This window comes from Ammodytes marinus (genome assembly GCF_949987685.1).
Source record: "Ammodytes marinus genome assembly, chromosome: 12".
NCBI classification, from domain to species: domain Eukaryota; kingdom Metazoa; phylum Chordata; class Actinopteri; order Uranoscopiformes; family Ammodytidae; genus Ammodytes; species Ammodytes marinus.
In genome coordinates, this window is record NC_137216.1 from 5992509 (window position 1) to 6012508 (window position 20000).

At 43.5% G+C, this 20000-nt stretch overlaps 1 protein-coding gene across 5 annotated transcripts in view; it reads right to left on the reverse strand.

Moving 5' to 3' along the window:
• LOC307258566 (histone deacetylase 4-like) overlaps positions 1-20000 on the reverse strand; it is a 130359-nt gene that overhangs the window by 36777 nt on the left and 73582 nt on the right. For 3 of the 5 annotated variants that reach the window (XM_080038152.1, XM_080038151.1, XM_080038155.1), the window contains 10 exons: positions 17881-18081; positions 17626-17771; positions 15890-16061; positions 12985-13105; positions 10504-10622; positions 4625-4753; positions 4117-4223; positions 3794-3913; positions 3120-3318; positions 2121-2332 (listed from right to left, as the gene is read on the reverse strand). In XM_080038152.1, coding sequence (XP_079894278.1) covers positions 2121-2332; positions 3120-3318; positions 3794-3913; positions 4117-4223; positions 4625-4753; positions 10504-10622; positions 12985-13105; positions 15890-16061; positions 17626-17771; positions 17881-18081 — 1526 coding nt within the window. The remainder of the gene's footprint in view (positions 1-2120; positions 2333-3119; positions 3319-3793; positions 3914-4116; positions 4224-4624; positions 4754-10503; positions 10623-12984; positions 13106-15889; positions 16062-17625; positions 17772-17880; positions 18082-20000) is intronic. The other 2 variants (XM_080038154.1, XM_080038153.1) reach the window with 1 other exon arrangement.

Consider the following 20000-nt stretch of genomic DNA (forward strand, 5'->3'; position numbering starts at 1 on the left):
AAACAGCATGCACAGTTCATAACACAGGTCTCCCACTCAATTAGCTTTGCGGTAATAGCTGGTAAAACATTTGAGTATCCCGCTTGTTTTATCCAATCAGGAGACTCTAATAGAGGTGCATGTTTAACTTGTATGTTGTATGTCTTTTAAATGGACCTCGAGTCTCTTGAATAAAGCTGATTGATTGATTGATTGATTGAAATATTTGATTGATTGATTAAAAAAAGGCGGGTCTCTGAGCCCGTGAACGATGACTCGCTGCTCTCCATCGTGGCACTATCTGACCAAGACGGCTTCACGTTCATGTGGTGGTGACGTAGGGACGAGGGAGGGGACCGCTAACTGCAGCCACTGACAGGAAGTTAGCTAAAAGAACCACATCACTTATCGCTCCTTTAAAAGTCAGTGTGAACATTTCTAGTGTTGCTCTGTTGAAAAGTTAACAAAGGTGGACTTTTTCACTGGCTGAACCGAGGGTTAAAGGTGAAGTAAGCGATTTATTTATGTTAATACAAGTGTTACATCGCTCTTTATTCATACATTGATCACTTACATAGTGTGCGCATTTCATAAAGCCGATCTCTCAGTCACCCGCTCTGCATGTAATCGGCAAATAAACTTTTCAGGGATCCCACTACTGATAACCAATCAGAAGAGAGAAGGCTACAAACCGGCACCCGTCTCACTGACGGTGCACGCGCAGTGAGCGACAGAGGTGTGAACAGAGGGGTGAATGTGTATGCGTCTACAATGGCGGAGCAGGTACAAATCCTTCCCAATGTCTGTTTTGATGGTTTTTATCACACTTACAGATCTGAGATGATGCTAGTTAACTCGCTTCTTGAAGACCGCAGTGCATTAATGTGGTGACGTGGGGACAAGGGAGGGGACTGCTAACTGCAGTCACTGACAGGAGGTTAGATAAACTGACCATTCCGCTTACTGAACCTTTAAAAGCACGGTGCTAGTCATTCTGCTGATGACTGGGCTTTACACATGTGGTTTTCATCTCTAGATATCTTGAATTTGATTTGATTTGTTGGGATTATATTATAACAATAATTGTTTGAGAAAGGGCTACAGTATTATTGTCTATGAACACATCTATTGCCCATGTGTTTGGACTGGTTCTTACGGTTTGCGCGATACTCCCTGTGCACAGACAGATTGTGTCCACACATTCAAAATTAGGCACAAAGTAACATTTCATGAGCCAGTTACAATAATTAGAGGTAACCTTTTTGGCTTCCTAAATGATTAGAAGTTGTCAGTGCATTCTAAACAATAAATAGGGTGTTTTTTTGTTAATAGAGACACCCACACCTTCAACCTACAGCAATGGAAGATTTGGTGTTACGCCATTCATCACATATCATTTCAAAAGAAAAAATATTCAAATTAAGTTATTATTTTTCAAAAGCTTTCAATTCTCACTTGTAGATTAACTGTAACAGAGCAGTGTTAAAGTTGCATTAAAATAAACTAGTTTCACACCAGGCTTGACTCAATACGTCACAACAATCTGCAGTCACAAACAAGAGGGAGTCGCCTACAGCCCAACAAGATAATTGAGCTTTATCCTATGGGAATTTCAGAACACACACACACAGAGACACAAACATTTCCCTCTGCCCAATAACCTGCGAAAGCCCTCATTACCTTATGCAAACACATGCCAACGTGCGCACACACACACACACACACACACACACACACACACACACACACACACACACACACACACCCACACAAACAATAATGCACTGAGTCACACTTCCTGTCAGTCCATATATGGAGCCAACTTCCTCTAGAGCACAGTTGCCAGGGTGACAGGGAGAAGTAGAGATACAGACGAGAAAGACTTGCTAGAAGACTTGCTGATTGCTAACTGACTCATCCTGCTCTAAGAACGGAGACAGGATTCACACACAATGACCAAATCTGTGTCATGTAGATGGACAAGTGCTCCTTCACACACCCACACACAGACCCACACACAAGACTCCTTAACCCACATGCACAGTCCATATAGCTGACTGCTCTATGCTTTTTCCAAATGTCCCTTTCTTGACACACGCACACATGAACAGGCCATTTCACATCCACACACATGGAGCTACCTTGTTGATGATGTGCTGTTGCTGTTGGAACTGTTGTTTGTGTTTCTCCAGGAACTGCTGGTGCTGCTGCTGCACCACCAGCTGCTGCAGGGCCTGGGCCTGGCCCCCCTGCTGCTGGGGCAGAGGGGCCGACTGGGTCCTGCCCAGGGGACGGTGGCCCCGCACCAGCTTAGAGACAGAGGGAGACTGCAGGGGGAGGCCGCCCAGACCAACTGGGGGGGGGGGGGACATGAGAACATTATTAATATTTATTGATAACATGGGTCTCATTTGACATATTTTTCAGACAACATTCTGATTGCATTTGAATTCATTTCATTTGCAAGCAATAGTGTAGAGATGTAAAGCAATGATCTGATGGACACTTCTCAATGGGGCAGACCTTCAATGCACACTGGAACTGACAAGCAACAAATATCAGTTGTAAACAATGGTTTCAGTGATGCAACAGTAGCCAAAAAATAATACTGGACGGTTTTGGAAAACATTTATCCTCCTTTTCAATTCCAAGTTTAATTAATAAAAGTACTAAGTTAAAATGATCTTTGTAAAAATAGAAATACGTCTGCTGCATCATAATGGTGATTCCCTGTGGACTCTGTTGTGTGGAGCTTTTGTCCTGAAATCAATCACAGCAATTAAGCTGTTCGTTTTAGAGCAAATGAAGACACAGTGCTGGTAATATTAAATCGAAGAGCAGTGTTACTTAGCTTACAAATAACCATTACTGAGTATATACTAACTACCGTTACTTATTTACAATATTTAGACTTTTAGTACTTTGAAAAAGAACTTACTCTCACTAATAACTCTTGTGCTACAAATCACTAGCAAAACCATATTTTCACAATAAACTGCCAATTTACCAAGATTCATTTCTGAGCACAAGTAAATATGAGTATACGATTGAATACTGTGTTATAAGGCTTAAAATAGTCAGTTCAGTCATTTATTAAGACCCGATCACACAAATCTAAATGTTGCAGTCAATATACTGACCCAATGGGTTGTGGCCTTGCTCCAGCAGCACCATGTGTTGGAGGAGGGGGTTGTGAGCGGCCGTGCCCCCCCCTGCCTCCCTGTCCAGGTAGGGGGGCAGGGGGCCACTGGGCAGGAACGGGTGGTTGCTCAGAGGAATGCCCTGCTGTAACCCAGGAAACGCCAGGCGACTCTCACCATCTTGGTGTCCTGGTACCATCTACACAGATAGAGAGAGAGAGAGACAGAGAGAGAGAGATACAGAGATAGAGAGAGAGAAAGAGGGATAGAGAGAAAGAGAGAGAGGGGGAGAGAGAGAGGGAGAAAAAAAAAGAGAGAGAGATTGAATCACAACGAAGGAGAAAGAAAAAAAGCAGGCAGACACATAGGGAGGCAGATGGACGGAGACAAAGAAAGGTTAATTGAGACAGAATGGGAGAGGGAGAGAGTCAAAAATCCGAATTCGGACTTGGCAAACTCTATTTCACATCACATACATACACATTACACACACATATGTACACTGGCTAGATGGCTAACAACTTATGAATGTAGATAATAAGACTTATTCTGTGGTTTAATAATAGGTACAATGATATTGTAATTATACAGTGCTTTTTTTAAATCACAAGTCGTACTGAGTAATGACTAATGCTGTACAGTGTATTTATGTATTATGAGTTGACTTTACTCACAGTGCTGGCAGGGCCTGTGGCTGGCAGTCCCAGGGTGATGTTGGGCAGAGAAGGGGAGGTGTAGAGAGAGAGATGGCTCATACAACCATCCCTCGCAGCCAACCTCTGAAGCAGGGAGACCTGAACACACACACACACACACACACACACACACACGCACACAACATTACAGTAAATACTCACAAAGCAGATGTAGTGTTACTACTTAGTATTGCCTTACTTGCACACTCACAGAGAGTCCTGCACTAAAAATAGAGGCACATTGCTATTCTCTAGGAAAAGCCCCAGCCATGTGCATGTTAGGTGTACATATCCCCTCATACCTCTCCTGGGCTGCTGGAGATGGTCACCCCGTTCTCATTGGGGATGTTACTGGAGCTGTTGTTGGGGGAGCTGGGACCTGAGCCTGGAGCACTGTTGCACGCAGAATCTACAACACACACAACACAGAAATTGGATTTTTCCCTAACATGATCAGCCTCATATCAGCTTTCTAAGAGGAAATATGACTCTTCATGCTCCTTGCTTTGTTACAGCCCCTCTGGGAAGGTACTCAAACTATAAAGTATGGAATTTAATTAGTTTTTTTAGATCATCCAAAACCTCACAAGAATGAATGATGATATCGTTTAACTTTAGTTATGAAACCCTTTGGAAAAAAAGACGCATTTCTTTTTTGTTGCTAAAATCCAATCATTGATGATCCACATATGAGGTAGAGCAGGGATATGTTTATCTCTTCAACGTATCTATCAGAGTACAGGGTACATCTGATTCTGCAAACCCTTATCATGATCACAAGTTGAAGCGACAGGTTAGTAGAGAGCTCACCGGCCACGTCTAGGGAGCGCTTCTTAGCAGAGGTGATGGCCCCGTCTTTCCTCCGGAGCAGAGGGCTGCTGCGACGCTCCGTCACCTTCTGCTTTAGCCGGGAGCGGAGCTTGAGGTTAGGCTCAGAGGCTGAGAGACACAGAGACAAACAGAGCCATGGTGAGGATGTGCTCATAAGGGGGGGGACGTTTAGAGTCTAGAGTCTAGAGTAAGGAAAACAATATATATTCAAAGCAATTGAGAACTAATGTCATATGCCACAAAACATTAAAAGAAAAATTAAATACAAATTTTATCAATTTGTGTTTTTGTGTCATCAAATGTGGCATATCCCATTGCATTCTGATTCAAATGTGTAGCAGGTAACCGAGTGGATCGAGACTAGCACTGGCAGTGTGGAGCAGTCCATTTCCAAATGGGGGCCATCCATTCTAAAAATATGAATTTGTTTCACCCCAAATTAACCCCCTGTAAATGTGGAAAAATACTGATTTTCTCTAAGCTGTTGCTCTGGCACTCGGCTACGTGATGGATTGTCTAGGCCATTTACAAGTGGGAGCTTGTTTGTGGGCATGCAGTGGGGCTAATGAGCTGCTCCCTATAGGCTACACTGTATGTGTATATTTATTGTACTATCTATGGTTGACCTCACAGATAAGAGCTCATGTTAGATCATCGCCATGTGACAGTGGGAAGCGCTGCAACAAGAGGGGAAAAGCAGCCAACTGGCAGCTTTACTTGAGCCCACGCTTAATGATGCTGCCTCCCAGCTCTGCTAATGAACACTGGCTGTTCACAGACACACTTCATTATGATTACAAAATTGCCACTGTGTGTCATGTGTGTTTATGTATGTTTGTATGTGATGACTGTATGTGCGGCTGGTTCTATTATTTCTTGGGGCCCTGCCTTCAAATAGATGCTCCTACTCTGAATTGCTGTATGTGGCGATGTGTTGTATGCTCCTAGCCTGGCACTGCCCGCCTACATATTTCCGCTCAATTTTCATTTCCCTTCAGCAGTCAGTCTGGGTGTGCGATATATTAGTGAGTTCTCTCCAGACAGATTTCTGCCAGTTCAATAAGCGAACAGAGGGAGTGGCTCAGAAGCCGGCGCATGACATTTGTCACAACCAAACGTTATGCGATTGGTGGCACTGGGCAGATCCAATAGTTTTAAACTTCAACAGACACCCGTATTCAATTGAGGGAACATTTTGTCAATTGAGCGATTCCAGACCTTCTGTACAAATGAAATGAAGTACGATGGTCTGGTAGGATCAGGCTAGTGTGCTACATGATGAGGCTAGGAAGCAGAAGAGGGCAAGCATTCAGTGCAATTTAGGATGGGACCCTGACCCTTTCGTTTGGCCAATCTAGCCGCGGTTTATGCCAGACTACCCCAAACACGGGCCGCTTTATTCCCTCTTTGGCGCGCTTCCCCTCCATTCAATCAGTTGAAGCTGGACGGTTGACCAGTGCTTGACCCTTTGCTTGCCGCTTTGCTTGTCCCACGGCCTTGTGTCAGACCATGGCGCGTTCATTAGCCTCTGAGAAGGAGCTGGGACTGTTTTGATACAGCCAAGTGGAAGCAATTGATTCTTAATTGTGTGATGTAGCAATTAATTGTTTAAAGAGGTCGCTTTGGGGTGAACACAACAAAAAAAAACTTTGGCCTGTAGCGTTGAACGATAATAAAGGTGGGATGAAGCCATGAAACATTTGAATGTACTTCAAGCACTCAAGACTAAGCTAACTCTGGGAAAGTAATGTTGACGTGACCTGCTGTGGATGTATAATGTCTCAGTGCTTTTTTCAAATGCACTTTGAATTGAAGGGGAACATGCTGCTGAACTTCTGAAACTCAATTATTAAGAAAAGAAGAAAAGAAGGGTTCCTCTAAGTGGAGGACACTCTTCCAAAGAGGGGGGGGGAGGGAGGGGGGGTCAGGGTAAAATGAAATGCATTAGCTGAACTGGAGGAGACAGTAGGAGAATGAAAGACTACAAAGAGTTATCAGCATGGTGCACTCAAGTTCAATTTGAGTGTATTGCAAATGGGAATTGTAGAAGCCTGACAATTTGACATTTACATTTATATCAAAAAAAGCAATGCTCAAAATCAGATGCAACACTTTCCGATGTGTTACAAAACATTCGGCGTTAGCTTAAAGGAACATCACATACATGCTGGCATTTGCTGCTAAGTTTTTTTCCTTAGCAGTAGAATGAACATTTGAAACATTTCTTGGGTACTTCTTGGGATTTTTCTGAACTCCTTTCAAGTGTCGGGAGGAGACACCAGTGTGTTAAAGGTGAGAGAGTTTTATGGAGCTGATAGGCCTAATCGACTTTGTGTCCACTCGTTTGCTTGAAGGCTTGAATGTAACCGACATTCATTTATATGAAAAAGTTACGCACCACAGCTTTAACCAGTTGTGCAACGTCAAACATTATTATCCTGCCGCTGTGCAGACAGCACACGGACAATGGGGCTGCAAAGGTGACAGAAAACGCTGGACAATCAGGTGATGTAGCTATAGGAGACGAGGGACAAGGCTAACAGAGAAGGTGTTACTAGGAGGGGGGGGGGGGGGGGTCAAGGTTGTGTCTGTGTGTCCTGACTCATTAGGAAATAAAGGGATAAAGGGAGGAGTGGAGAGAGGGAGAGAAAGAGAAGCTAGATAGATGGAAAGATAATTAGAAGGTCATAGGGATGTTAGGAGGACAGTAAAGGAGAGAGAGAGAAGGAGGTTGAAGTAGGGGTGTGTGTGTTGGCTGGCCAGTGGTCACCGCGGGGGTGTCACCTCAGGACGCAGTGACTTTGAAGGGTGTTAATGCCGATGGGGCAAAAAGCAACGGCAGTGTGCATACGTGCGAAGCCATTCACTGCAGAGGGCCCAGACTGCTTTTTAGTGCTGACGCTGGCCTTTTTACAGTAGCCCTTTCCCCCTGCTTCACCTCCATCCATCCATCCATCCATCCATCCATCCCCTCCCCGCCCTTTAACTCCACACTTCTCCCTTTTTCCCCCCCTTGGCATCACCTCCTCTTTGGCTGGTTGTTTAGCCTCTCTCTCTGTCTTTTCTTTGAAAGCAAACACGCACACCAGTAACAAACATTGGCAGAGGCGGAGGTGCAGCCTTGTTATAGCATACTCAAACCGCCCTGCTTGCCAAAGTGTTGACCACCCACAAAAGAAAAAGCCATTTATTGAATTATTTTTCAGACTTCCAGGAAAGCTCTTATTATTGGAACTTTTTTTTTTATCCTCTCCTCGGGCAACAGGCTGGGGACACAGAGATAGGACATTACCTGAGCTCTGCCAGCCACAGTCCTGGTAACAATAAAGAATATATCTCCACACAGCCCCGAGTGAGCATATCGGCTTATGAGGGCGCGGAAGTGAAATAACACACAAGATTGTATATTCACTTTCTATGCTGTGTAGGCATGGCCTCCTACTGTTAGGTCTCGTCTCATAAGAGAGGTTGCTGCATTGTTGTTAAAGCCTCTGGAAGCCTGGTCTAAGAATTGTACAAATCAATATATTATATTAGAGTTGGGTGTCTCAATAAGCTTCTACACAAATCTGGATTGAAAATATATGTTCATAAATACTTAAAACAAAATATATAAAAACTTTTACTGTCTAGAGTAGACTCTAGACCGTTTGACAGGACTGTATAGATTTGTGGCCGTATCAAATAGTCTCCATGGCAACAGTTTTTTTTTTAGATCGTTTGGGCAGAGAACTGCTGTGATTGGTTCAAACAACTTCTTGTGTAAGAAGAACCAGAGCAAAGCCCGCCTTATCTAAACCCAATTTCTGTAAAGTTTATCAAACTTAAATGACAACATCTATCATTTGGATTGGTAAATATGCCTAGCTCTTTTCAGATGCTTTACTATCATGCAACTATCTCCACAAATGACATGGTTAGAAGTAGCCTATTTGGTGGATTTGGGTTTACCGGGGCTTAAAGTGTTCTAATGCTGCTCATGACCAGAACTAAGATGTTGCTCTACAGAGGGGCAGGGTGAGGGATATTTATGGAAATCAATAGAGTAGATTGCTGAAACTCATCAGCGGAGCTTCCCAGAAAATACAGTACCATACATTAATGATACATTAGACAGATAGCTTAGAAGGACATGGTGTAGGTACAGAGGGAGACAGATATATATGTATCATTTACAAATTGTGATAAACGTGAAAGCAACTAAACCAAGTTAAATGTAAGTATAATAAATCTCCTTACAGCAGGACAACATGGTGTTGTGATTTGAAGCATTAATTCCTAGATTTTTCCAATAGATAATCCCAATTTAAAATGAGCACATAGAACCATCTTTGGGCATAGGAATAGAGTGAATATGAGCATGAGACCAAAGAAGGAAGTCAGCTCCAATGACGTCAGAGGAAATGGGTCTAATCTGGGCTGGTTGGTTCACAAGTAGCATGGAAGGGAGACGACTGTAGTGACAGCACATACCTGATTGATTGAGACACAGACCTCTAACCTCACTCAAAATGTGAAGTTATGCATTGGATTGAACAAAGAACATTCAAGTGCTATAACATAAGTGGACATCCGGCCAGTTTAGTGATATGGGAATGTGTGTGTGTGTGTGTGTGTGTGTGTGTGTGTGTGTGTGTGTGTGTGTGTGTGTGTGTGTGTGTGTGTGTGTGTGTGTGTGAGAAAGTGGGGTCAACATGACAAGTCTGTGTCTGTGATGAAGCCCTAACAGACTTCCTGCCATTCAAAGTGGCCCTCTGTGTTGTGAGAGCCATTCTGACACAAATCTCTCAGGCCTGGACAATGAGCCCCCTGTTGTTATATACTGTATGCCCGCCACCGCCGCACAGAAAAAGAATTATGAACGTACATTCAGAATTGACACGCATGCATTTACCAAAATGGGTGACCAGGGGCAAAAGCGTCATGTATGACGGCTCCGGTCGTCAAGACTGCGATAAGCGCCGTCACTCACTTCCTTTAGAAAACAGTTCATCTCTCTGTCTGCCTGCCTGTCTGTCTGTCTGTCTGTCTGTCTGTCTGTCTAATCCCATCTGTGTCTGTTCACTGTTGACTCAAGAGTTCCTCAACAGCAGTGCCAATTGTGTGCACGTCTTCACTCCCGCTCTGCCTCCCCCTCGCCACAGACACACAGACAAAGAACGCTGCCTTCAAAACTCCAAACTCCATTTCTCCTGAGAATAGTTCTTTGACGTATGAATTGTGAAAACAGTAAGTTGCGAATATTTCTCAGCACCACTGGCACCTCACGAAATACCTGAATTACATTTTGGAGTGTCCCTGAAAGTTGAAAACTTGCTGTCTGGCGTTGTGTGCCAGGATAAATGGTCTCTGCCTGCAGCTCTCAGCAGGCAGACAGGAGTGTAGAGTACACAGAGCTTGGCCTCCAGCTGTGAAAGCAGGCATGGACACTGCCAAGCAGCTGCTGGCACTAAGTGAACAATCACAGCTTGGCCGTACATGACATGGACACAAGGACGGATAAATAATAGTCTGACGCATCCAAGAGGCAGGAACTGTGTTCTATATACATGCTGTCTGGGACACTGGTCAGAGTAGAAAGGGTTGTTTAATTGAATAGTTTGATCAAGCACGTCTTTGTGCCTGAATGTGTTAATCAATATATGTGTGAATTATTCTTAAAACAGGACAACAGCCAACTGGCTTCAAATAACAATCTCTCTCTGTATCAAAGATTCTACATCTGATGATGCAAATGTCTTTTCAGGCTCAACTCATCGATGTCCTATCAGAATGCGTATGTCTCATGTTATATGCTTTATGGCATTAAAAGCAGGGCGATTTTGTTATATTCGGGCAGAAATAGTGCCATTCTGTACCTGTTTTCCGCAGAGGGAAGTCGTCTCTTGAGTCGTACGTGCCCAGCATTGGGTGGTTGTATGCTGACAATGCTGTTTGAGGAGGAGAGCTCTGGTCCAAAGAGCTGTGCTGGGTTTTTCTACAAAAAAAGAAGATTACAAATAAATTAAATACATAAGTATAACATGCATATGTCAGGGAATGTCAGTCAACTCTGTGTGCTTGCCAAGCTCGATGTATACCGACTGTGCCTTACCTGGATTTCCATAGACATAGGGACACTCACAAAAGGTGTAGTGCCAAAGTCGGCTACCATCTCCCTCCTCCAAGGTGAGCACTTTGTAAGAGTGTGTGACAGCAATGTGGGTGGGATGGAGGAATAAACAGAGAATAGAGAGAAGGGACTGAAAGCATCCCTAGCGTGTCTGTTTAAACCAAAAGCCCCTGTAAACCCAAATCTACAAAATCCTTCTGTGTCATGTGGTTGCATGGTAGTAAGCAACTGAACAGAGCTAGGCATATACAGTCATATGAAAAAGTTTGGGAACCCCTCTCAGCCGGTAACATTGCACTGATTTGTTGAACCATGTACAGATACACAATCTGCAGCCAGATGTTCTTGCAGGTCTTTGGAGGTGATCTTTGGGTTGTGTGCAACCATTCTCACAATCCGCCGCATATGCCGCTCTTGTACTTTTCTTGGTCTGCTAGACCTGGGTTTAACTGCAACTGTGCCTGTGTCCTTCCATTCCCTGACAACGTTCCTTACAGTAGAAATTGACAATTGAAACCTTTGGGAAAGCTTCTTGTAGCCTTCCCCTAAACCATGATAATGAATAATCTTTGTTTTTAAGATATTTTGGGAGCAGTTTTGATGGTCCCATTCTGTCTCACTTCAGCAGAGAGTCAAAGAGAAGTGCAACTTGCATTTAGGCACCTAAAATACATTTTCTCATGATTAAACAGACATTTCTATGAGGTTCAAGGCTTAACAACATAATCCAACCAACTTTGTGTTTAAAGTCATCAGTTTTACATGCTGTTACAGGCATTAAAATCAACAAAACCACAAGGGTACCCATATTTTTGCACAGCCAGTTTTTCACATTTTATTTTATTTCACACAACCAAATACTGCTTTTCAAAAAATCTTTGTTTGGAAAACATCCCAGTAGTTAGCTGTTCCTGGTAAATTAAAGACATACCACTTTTATCTTTTTTTTGTGAAAGCAGAGTCAATTATAATGCCGGCTGAGAGGGGTTCCCAAACTTTTTCATATGACTGTACAATAAAGATATTGTCATTTTAAGTTTGATAAACCTTTACGGAAATGAGGTTAAGGCGGACTATGCTCTGGTTCTTATTACACAATATGTATTTTGAACCAATCACATCAGTTATCTGCCCCGAAAGGTTCTATAAAAACAATGACTGTCACCGTGGAGACTGTTTAATACAGCCACGCCAACACTGTCCTGTCAAAATGTCTAGAGCAATTTTTATATTTATGAACATTCATTTTCAACCAAAAATGTTTTAATAGCTAATTGAGACACCTGACTTAGATATCATATATTGAGAGATACAGGTTGAAAAGAGAGAACACATGAATACATGTATGTGAGAAATGAGTAGAAAGCAAATGGCTAGAACAAAGGCAGGAGAAGAAATGGTGTTGTTGTTGACGGTGATAGAAGAACCATTTTCCCTCACTGATGGCTCTCTCTCTTTAGATTTTTCTATGATCTCTTTGCCTGATTGAAGCCTCTTCAAATATTTAAAGCACTGTAGAGGTGCCATTGTCTTTTTTTTTTCTCTCTGCCCACTTCAAAACACACGCACACACACACACACACACACACACACACACACACACACACACACACACACACACACACACACACACACACACACACACACACACACACACACACACACGCGCGCGCACACACACACACACACACACACACACACACACACACACACACACACACACCTCAAAGAGAGCCCGCTGTCAATCACCGACTACAAACAGCTACAGAGAAAATGGTCTTTCTCTGTAGTTTACACACAGAAGCAACTCATATATACTTGGGAATTTGCAGGGATGCCCACACAACAGGGATGTTCACAAACACTACTATGTTTTACAGGTTTGCAAAGCCGTGCTGATGAAATGACTTCTTTGTGGCTTTTAATTGTTTTCCCAGTGTGGCATTTTTGATTAACCATAGATAAGAAAAGGTAACAACTCAAAAGGCCTATACAAACTCATTGTGACTGGACTGATTCGAACTTTTTTATTTTATTTTTTATAGCAAAATGGAGGTCCATTTTTTTTATGACACAACCCTTAACTTTATATTGCATCAGTTCTTCATTGTTGTACCAGCAGTCACACATTGTACCAGCAGTCACACATGCCAAGCCGTGAGAGGTGTTTCTGTAGTGGTGGGCTGTGACCATAGATAGATAGTATATAAAAGGCTGTGACACTCACCCATACCAAAAGCGCGGGTCGCTAGGCAGACAGTGGTTTAGGTTTCGCTGAGCCAGGGCTTTCTTCTTGTTCAGCACAAACTCCTGAAGGCGCATCTTCACCTCTGTGCTGGCCACCGCACCTGACAGAGAGAGAGAGAGAGAGAGAGAGAGAGACAGAGACAGAGAGAGAGAGAGAGAGAGAGAGAGAGAGTCAAGAGGAGCTCAGTAACCAAGTGTTTTGCCACATTTTGCCATTTGATTACACACTCTATAACTGTATTTATCACCCCCCATATGAAAACACTACGACATCCAATACGTGACACTAACATGAAGATTATGACCACATCCATTCCCACACCTGACAGATAATGTCTTTCTACCTACATACAGAGCGCACAGTCTTGCATCAGAGTATCAGTGTAACTCCACAGAGAGACGACAGCAGTGCCCTGATCATGACTTTCACTCGGCTCCCGTTCTCTCTGCAATTACCACCCCTTCATTTTGTAGCGACAAAACAAATTGTCCAGGGAGGGAGATGAATGAGTGAGGAGAGCAATAGTTAGGAGAATACACAGGAAAAAAAAAAACGGTCGGTGTGTGTTTTTCTTAGAAAGCCACCGATAACAGGGTATGTGTCTAGTTTGAGAGAGAAAGTGGTTAATACAGTAGACGTGAATGTGACAACAACATCTAATACGTTCTGTGTAAATCAGGGCGCGCGGCTGGAAGTGCTGACATCCCTAATACGTCTGCTCTCGCCGCTGAGGCAAATTGGCTTTTATGAGAGTGCTTTCTGTTGCAATTTATCGCAGTACTTAACAAAGCTTCCTCTGTTTACAGCCCAATGCTCTTTCCATAAGACGTCAAACTGAAGCCACACTTTTGCCCCAGAGGAGAATGGTAGAGGAAAAAAAGGGATTTTGGCTGGCAGGAAAAATAAAAATCATGGCTCCCAATGTGGGTCCTATCATTAACTACATTCACAAGGAATCTGTGCTGAGAAAAACCACATCATAGCCTGCCCAACATGTTTAAAACACTCCAACATTTTAAAAGGCATACAAACAATAATCATGTTAATTAAGCACAATCCTGACTGGCTGATAAACTAATTTACTACGTGTTTTTAACTGATATGTCTGTCGTCATACTTGACTTTATTATTGCATGGCTAGTGCCAATGTGAACTTTGTGAGAAGTAGCTTCCGTAATAGCGGTGGTAATGGGCGAGTGATTTTAGCAGTCATTTCCAAAATATGTTCAGACCATTTACACTGTTGGGTTGTTTGAATATAAAATGTGTACAGATGCCACTATGAGAACAGGAGGCATCTTTCCCCACATTATTAGATCCATTCAGATCCTGTAACAAGTGGATCACAACATGAAGTAACACATTCAGCAAGGCAAGATGACAGCACCTTTCATCAACAGGGTAGTTCAATGTGCTTTTAGACATTTAGACACTTTTTGTGCTGTATAAAATAAGTAGAGGAACAAGAAAAGGGACTGGCTTGACACAGCTCAAAGAACAGCCACACGCACGCACGCACACACACACACACACACACACACACACACACACACACACACACACACACACACACACACACACACACACACACACACACACACACACACACACACACACACACACACACACACACACACACACACACACACACACACACACACACACACACACACACACACACACACACACACACACACACACATGCAAATGTGTCAAAGCTTAATTCGCTCCTAAATTAATACCAGGACGGCTTGATATGTCAGTTGAAGGGAAGGCACTTTGCAGCAGAATCAGCATGACTCCTCAGTCCTGACAGCATAAGCACTATGATTGCTCTTATATCCATCAGTTATATCGGTCATGATAACTTATACAAGTCAAATGAATTACTGCCATCTATGAATGAATGAAAGTCCAAAAATGAACTTAAGAGGCATTCACAAAAGGTGGATGATGTCAGGGTATACTGTACAGTGAGTTGATGGTTTCATTCGTATTTCTGTCATTTTGTTCCTAACACAAGAAGTCATTTGGAAAACAAAATGTGTTGCTCTCCTCATCATGGCCTCCCTATTGTAATATTCCCTTGGTAAAGGTGTGAGGTCAGGCTGTTCTGACTACTGGGGCACACTCAGGTTCCAGCTGAGACAGAGGGTGTGGATGGGGGCCAAGGCTCTCTGACACCTGGCCCTGTGTTAATATGACCCAGCGCTTTAGCATTAGCCACAACAGATGTTAGCAGCGTGGTCCAGGAAGATGGGAGAGTGAATCTATGATATGGTTGAACATGACAGCTCTATTTATTTGGTGCTTGTTCATGTCACTATAGAAGCAAAGGGATTCCAACCCCCATCTCAGGCATAGAAGTCACTTTACATGTTGTTCAATGAAATGTCATCTATCTATTCTTAAGCTCTTTTCAGTAGATTTTTATTATCACATCATTGAACAATTATCAGATGCCTTGATGAAGGCATTGAATTATTGTATTGCTTTTAACCAAATGGGAATTTTTAGGGTTAATTTAAGATACAGGTCAAACACATTCATGACCCAACATCCGCTAGACTTTTTATCACCATTATTTTTAACTGAATGACTAATTTCTGATCGATTTATTTATGTTGTGTTTGTATTGCTTATCGTTCATGCATTTTGCTTTTGCAAGTTTTGCCCCCTGACCAAATGTTTGACTACTGGTCTCTGATGTGTGTGTGTGTGGTATATTGTCTTGTGTCGCTGGGCGTGTGAACTGTACATGGACGCGATGCTACAAGTTCACTGAATTGAAATCGAATTGAATTGAATTGAATTAGGGTTTTCGGCCATTTTACTTCAAACAATGGCCACTCACTACACTAGCGGGGTTTGGTACACTACTTACTCTCCTGGCCCCTGTCCTTGTGTTTGAGCTGTTGCAGTTTGTATTCTCTCTGCTGCTTCTCCAGCTCCTGCTCGTGACGCTGGCGCTCCATCTTCCTCTGGTGCTCCAGCAGCTCCTGTTGGTGTTTGAGGGCCAGCAGGTCCTGTTGGTGCTGGTGGAGAGACAGACCAGACTAGTGAAGAGAGAGAGGAGACACACTGGTTTGACAAGGTATCATCAAGATAGAAAAAAACAAGAAAGTGAAGTGCCAGTTACATTCACACACACACAGACACAGACACAGACACAGACACAGACACAGACACACAAACACACACACATCAACTGCCATGGTCTGATGGAGCATATCAATGAACATACTACTGTATAAAGCAAGTCGAACAATGCCAAATATAAAGATAAAAATATTTAAAAAAACTAAAAAATATACAGTCAAAATAGTATAAAAAGAGAAATGGGAAGTCATAGGTTGTTTAAGATACAGGAAGACCTAATTATTCTAAAAAGGACACGACATCCCCGAGCCAAGTCTAGTAATGAGTGCCATGCTTAACTCTTGAGAGTGAGCAGATTGGAGGACAAGCATCACTAGCTCTCTTCCTGCCAGACTCTCATCGTCCTTATTGGCAGATTCTGTGGCCACGGCAACACAAGGGTGGCAAAGTGAATCGCATACATAAGACGCACGCACGCACGCACACACACACAAACACGCACGCGCACACACACACACACACACACACACACACACACACACACACACACACACACACACACACACACACACACACACACACACACACACACACACACACACACACACACACACACACACACACACACACACACACACACACACACACACACACACACACACACACACACACACACACACACACACACACACACACACACACAAGGTTTATTGGGGCCAAGTTCCCATGGAGATGACTAGGCAGCAAAACACTGCCACCAGATCAAATTACACCACCACACTCACATCACTTAAGCATACACAAGCTTCCTCCTGTCCTTCGCAAGGTGCAATTCTATTCTGCTGAGTACAGTCCTACAGTGGCCAGGTCTAAGGACGGACACTTTTTGTACTCCTCACAAACACACTTACACACACCAACACATTTGAGCCTTGTTTCCACTGAGCGCTGCGGTTCGGTTCGGAGTGCGGCTACGCGCGCATTTATCTGCGTTTCCACTGTCAAAAGCCTGAAAGGGTACCAAAATAAGCATACTGTGCCACAGCTATTTTTGTCACCCTTTCGTTGGGGTACCAAGCCGTCCCAAAAGGTCCCAAAAGGGTCTGTTGATTGGTCGAGAGAATCATCATTCATGTGCAAGAGATAGACCATAGTGTGTGGTCACATCGCCAAGAGTGAAGGGTCTTGTGTTTACAGAAAAATGAGGGAGGGCAGCTCTTTGTTTATTGTGTGGCGTTTTTCCTCTTCATTTAATCAATCAGCGCACTACAAGGTTTCCCACTGTTATGATGTCACCATAGCTACGTAGCTGCGTGGCCGGCCCCCTTCAATGGATCTGACCCATAGACTGTATATACTCTGACCAGGGCTAACGCTTTCCGGCATACCCCACTGACAAGTTAAGGCACTGTCCGCAATGGCCATTCAAGCCAGATCTAGGGTTACCGTGGCCTGCCGTGCCGAACCGAACTGTGCTGCTCAGTGGAAAGGCGGCATTGGAGACACAAGGAGAAGCCTCACCTTGATATGTTCTTGCATCTGGACTTCATGTTGTCGTGACAGCTGCTCATGCTGCCTCTGGAACTCTGCTATCAGCAGCTGTCTCTGGAGCTGCTGCTTGTGTTTGAGAGACACCAGCTCCTGCTGCAGCTGCTGCTCCTGGTGGTCTGTGGGACAGGGTCAACACTTCAGCTTCACACACTGTTTGGAGGTAAATAGTATTGATACGATCTTTGAAATCACAAGACATCCAGAGATTCTCTTCCCCTCACTTACTTATGACTGTCCCGCGGCCTGGCTCAGAGGACTGGGAACAGGCTGTGGATGCGGGCGGGGTGGGGTGGGGCTGGGGCAGCAGGCTGAAGGAGGGCTGGTGGTGGTGGTGGTGGTGGTGGTCCACTACGCGCAGGTCCATGGGGAGGATGGCTGAGGCAGAGGGGGGCACCTGCATGGGCAGCGCGGCCGTGCTCACGTCCACTGGAGGAGGACGAGGAGGGGAAGGGAAAAGGGGGAAACAAAGACAAAAAGATGGAGACTGGTTAGAACATGCAGCAGTAAAGTATTGACAATCCAGATTTCAAGACTCAAGATTGTTGTGCAAAGTTGCTAATCACAGGTTAAAAATGGACTTCAAAAAGGAGCCGCAAACATACTCAACCAGCTATAAATATAATAGGCCCACACACACACACACACACACAACCCTAATACACACACACAGTCCATTCTTTTTAATATGAACATGTCTGCCTTCCACAGTCAACAACCCAGCCCCATAATGTGCCTCTAAGATTTTGACTCCAACAGCAGTTTTGTCACTGACGTTTGTGTAGTTCAACTTTGGCAGGAAAACATGTCCTCCCTCCTACAGTGTTGAGCTGGAGATCCTCAAAACTGCTTAGAGCCCAGTCTCCCAATGGAGTTATTAAATATTAAAAAAAGAGAGAAAACACTTTGGGAAAAGAGAATAATTAACCATAATTACTGTCAAAGAATCTCTGCTTATAGTACAAGTTAAATAATTCATTCAAGGATCAAAATGTCCAATCACGACTGACAAACGCATCAGCTGTCTGGACCAGGCCGATCTGATTGACTGACTGCACTCAGCATTACACTTCATACTGGTGGTTGTGGTTGCTTTTAGCTTTGGCAACCTAAGAGTCCTAAGACTATTTTAGAGTGGTACATGTAGGGTAAGAGCATTAGAAAAACACTAAACAGAGAATATGTGTCTGATGTTTAGAGAGCATGAGATCATCAAGGTGACAGTGTTTTGCTGTGGTGGGAGCAAAGTGTAAAGGAAGCGTCCCTCATACACTGTTTACACACAGACACATAAACACCATTCACACATGTGTCTGTGCACAATGACAAAACAGACACACACACACACACACACACACACACACACGTAGAATGATGAAACATGGCAGCAGTGAGCAAAAACAATCCCCCTGAAACATGAGTTTTGCAGCAGGGATTTGCTGACACGCACACAGACTTATTGTGTGCATTTCGGTATGTGTGTCTCCACTGTGACTGTGTATATGTGTAACAGTAGTTACACAGTGCAATGCTGCTGACAATGTATTTCTGAATGTGTGTGTGTGTGTGTGCGTGTGTGTGTGTGCGTGCGTGCGTGTGTGTAAGAGAAGAGCAAACGGTTACGATGGTTTTGTAAGAAAACAATACGCCCAAAATCAACACACTCTGTATTCGTCACAGTGTACAGACACTTCACAAAAACGCAGGGTTAGAAATAACATCCTTAAAACGAAAATGCTCACAGGTATTAGTCCTATACAAACATCTTATCAATCAGAATAATCTAGTTGAAATGGTCTTAAAAAGGCCTTTCTCTTGGCTGGATAAAATGGATACAAAGAGCAAACGCATATACAGCAGCAATATCTCGGCAACAGCATTGGTTGACATGCGAAAAGCATTAGTGGAATCAGATTATTTCCTCCAAAACAAGCCAAACAACACAGCAGCTTACCCACAACCAACTACACAACACTGGGAGAAGAGAGAAGAAGCAAGCAGACAAATGCTTAGCCAACTTTAAAGCCTTGATATGTAACTAGAATATGGCATGCTCTGATCACACACGCAACATGACTTATTTCAAATACTTGAAGGCTTAATGTTTCTGTCTAAAACGGTCAGAGCTCTCTTCATCCAACTAGGGATGGTATATGCAGCATGGGCTTTATATGTAGTAGTGAACGTTTCATTTTAGGCTATGTTAATGGTTGGAGTCCGTGATTCTGGAGAATGCTTGTTGTCCAAAAAATCAGTACCTTTTTATTCAGCACACACACAGTACGTACAGGTAGCATATATATCAAGGAGATATGCACTAATGTTGAGCCCAAAAATATGTTGACAAA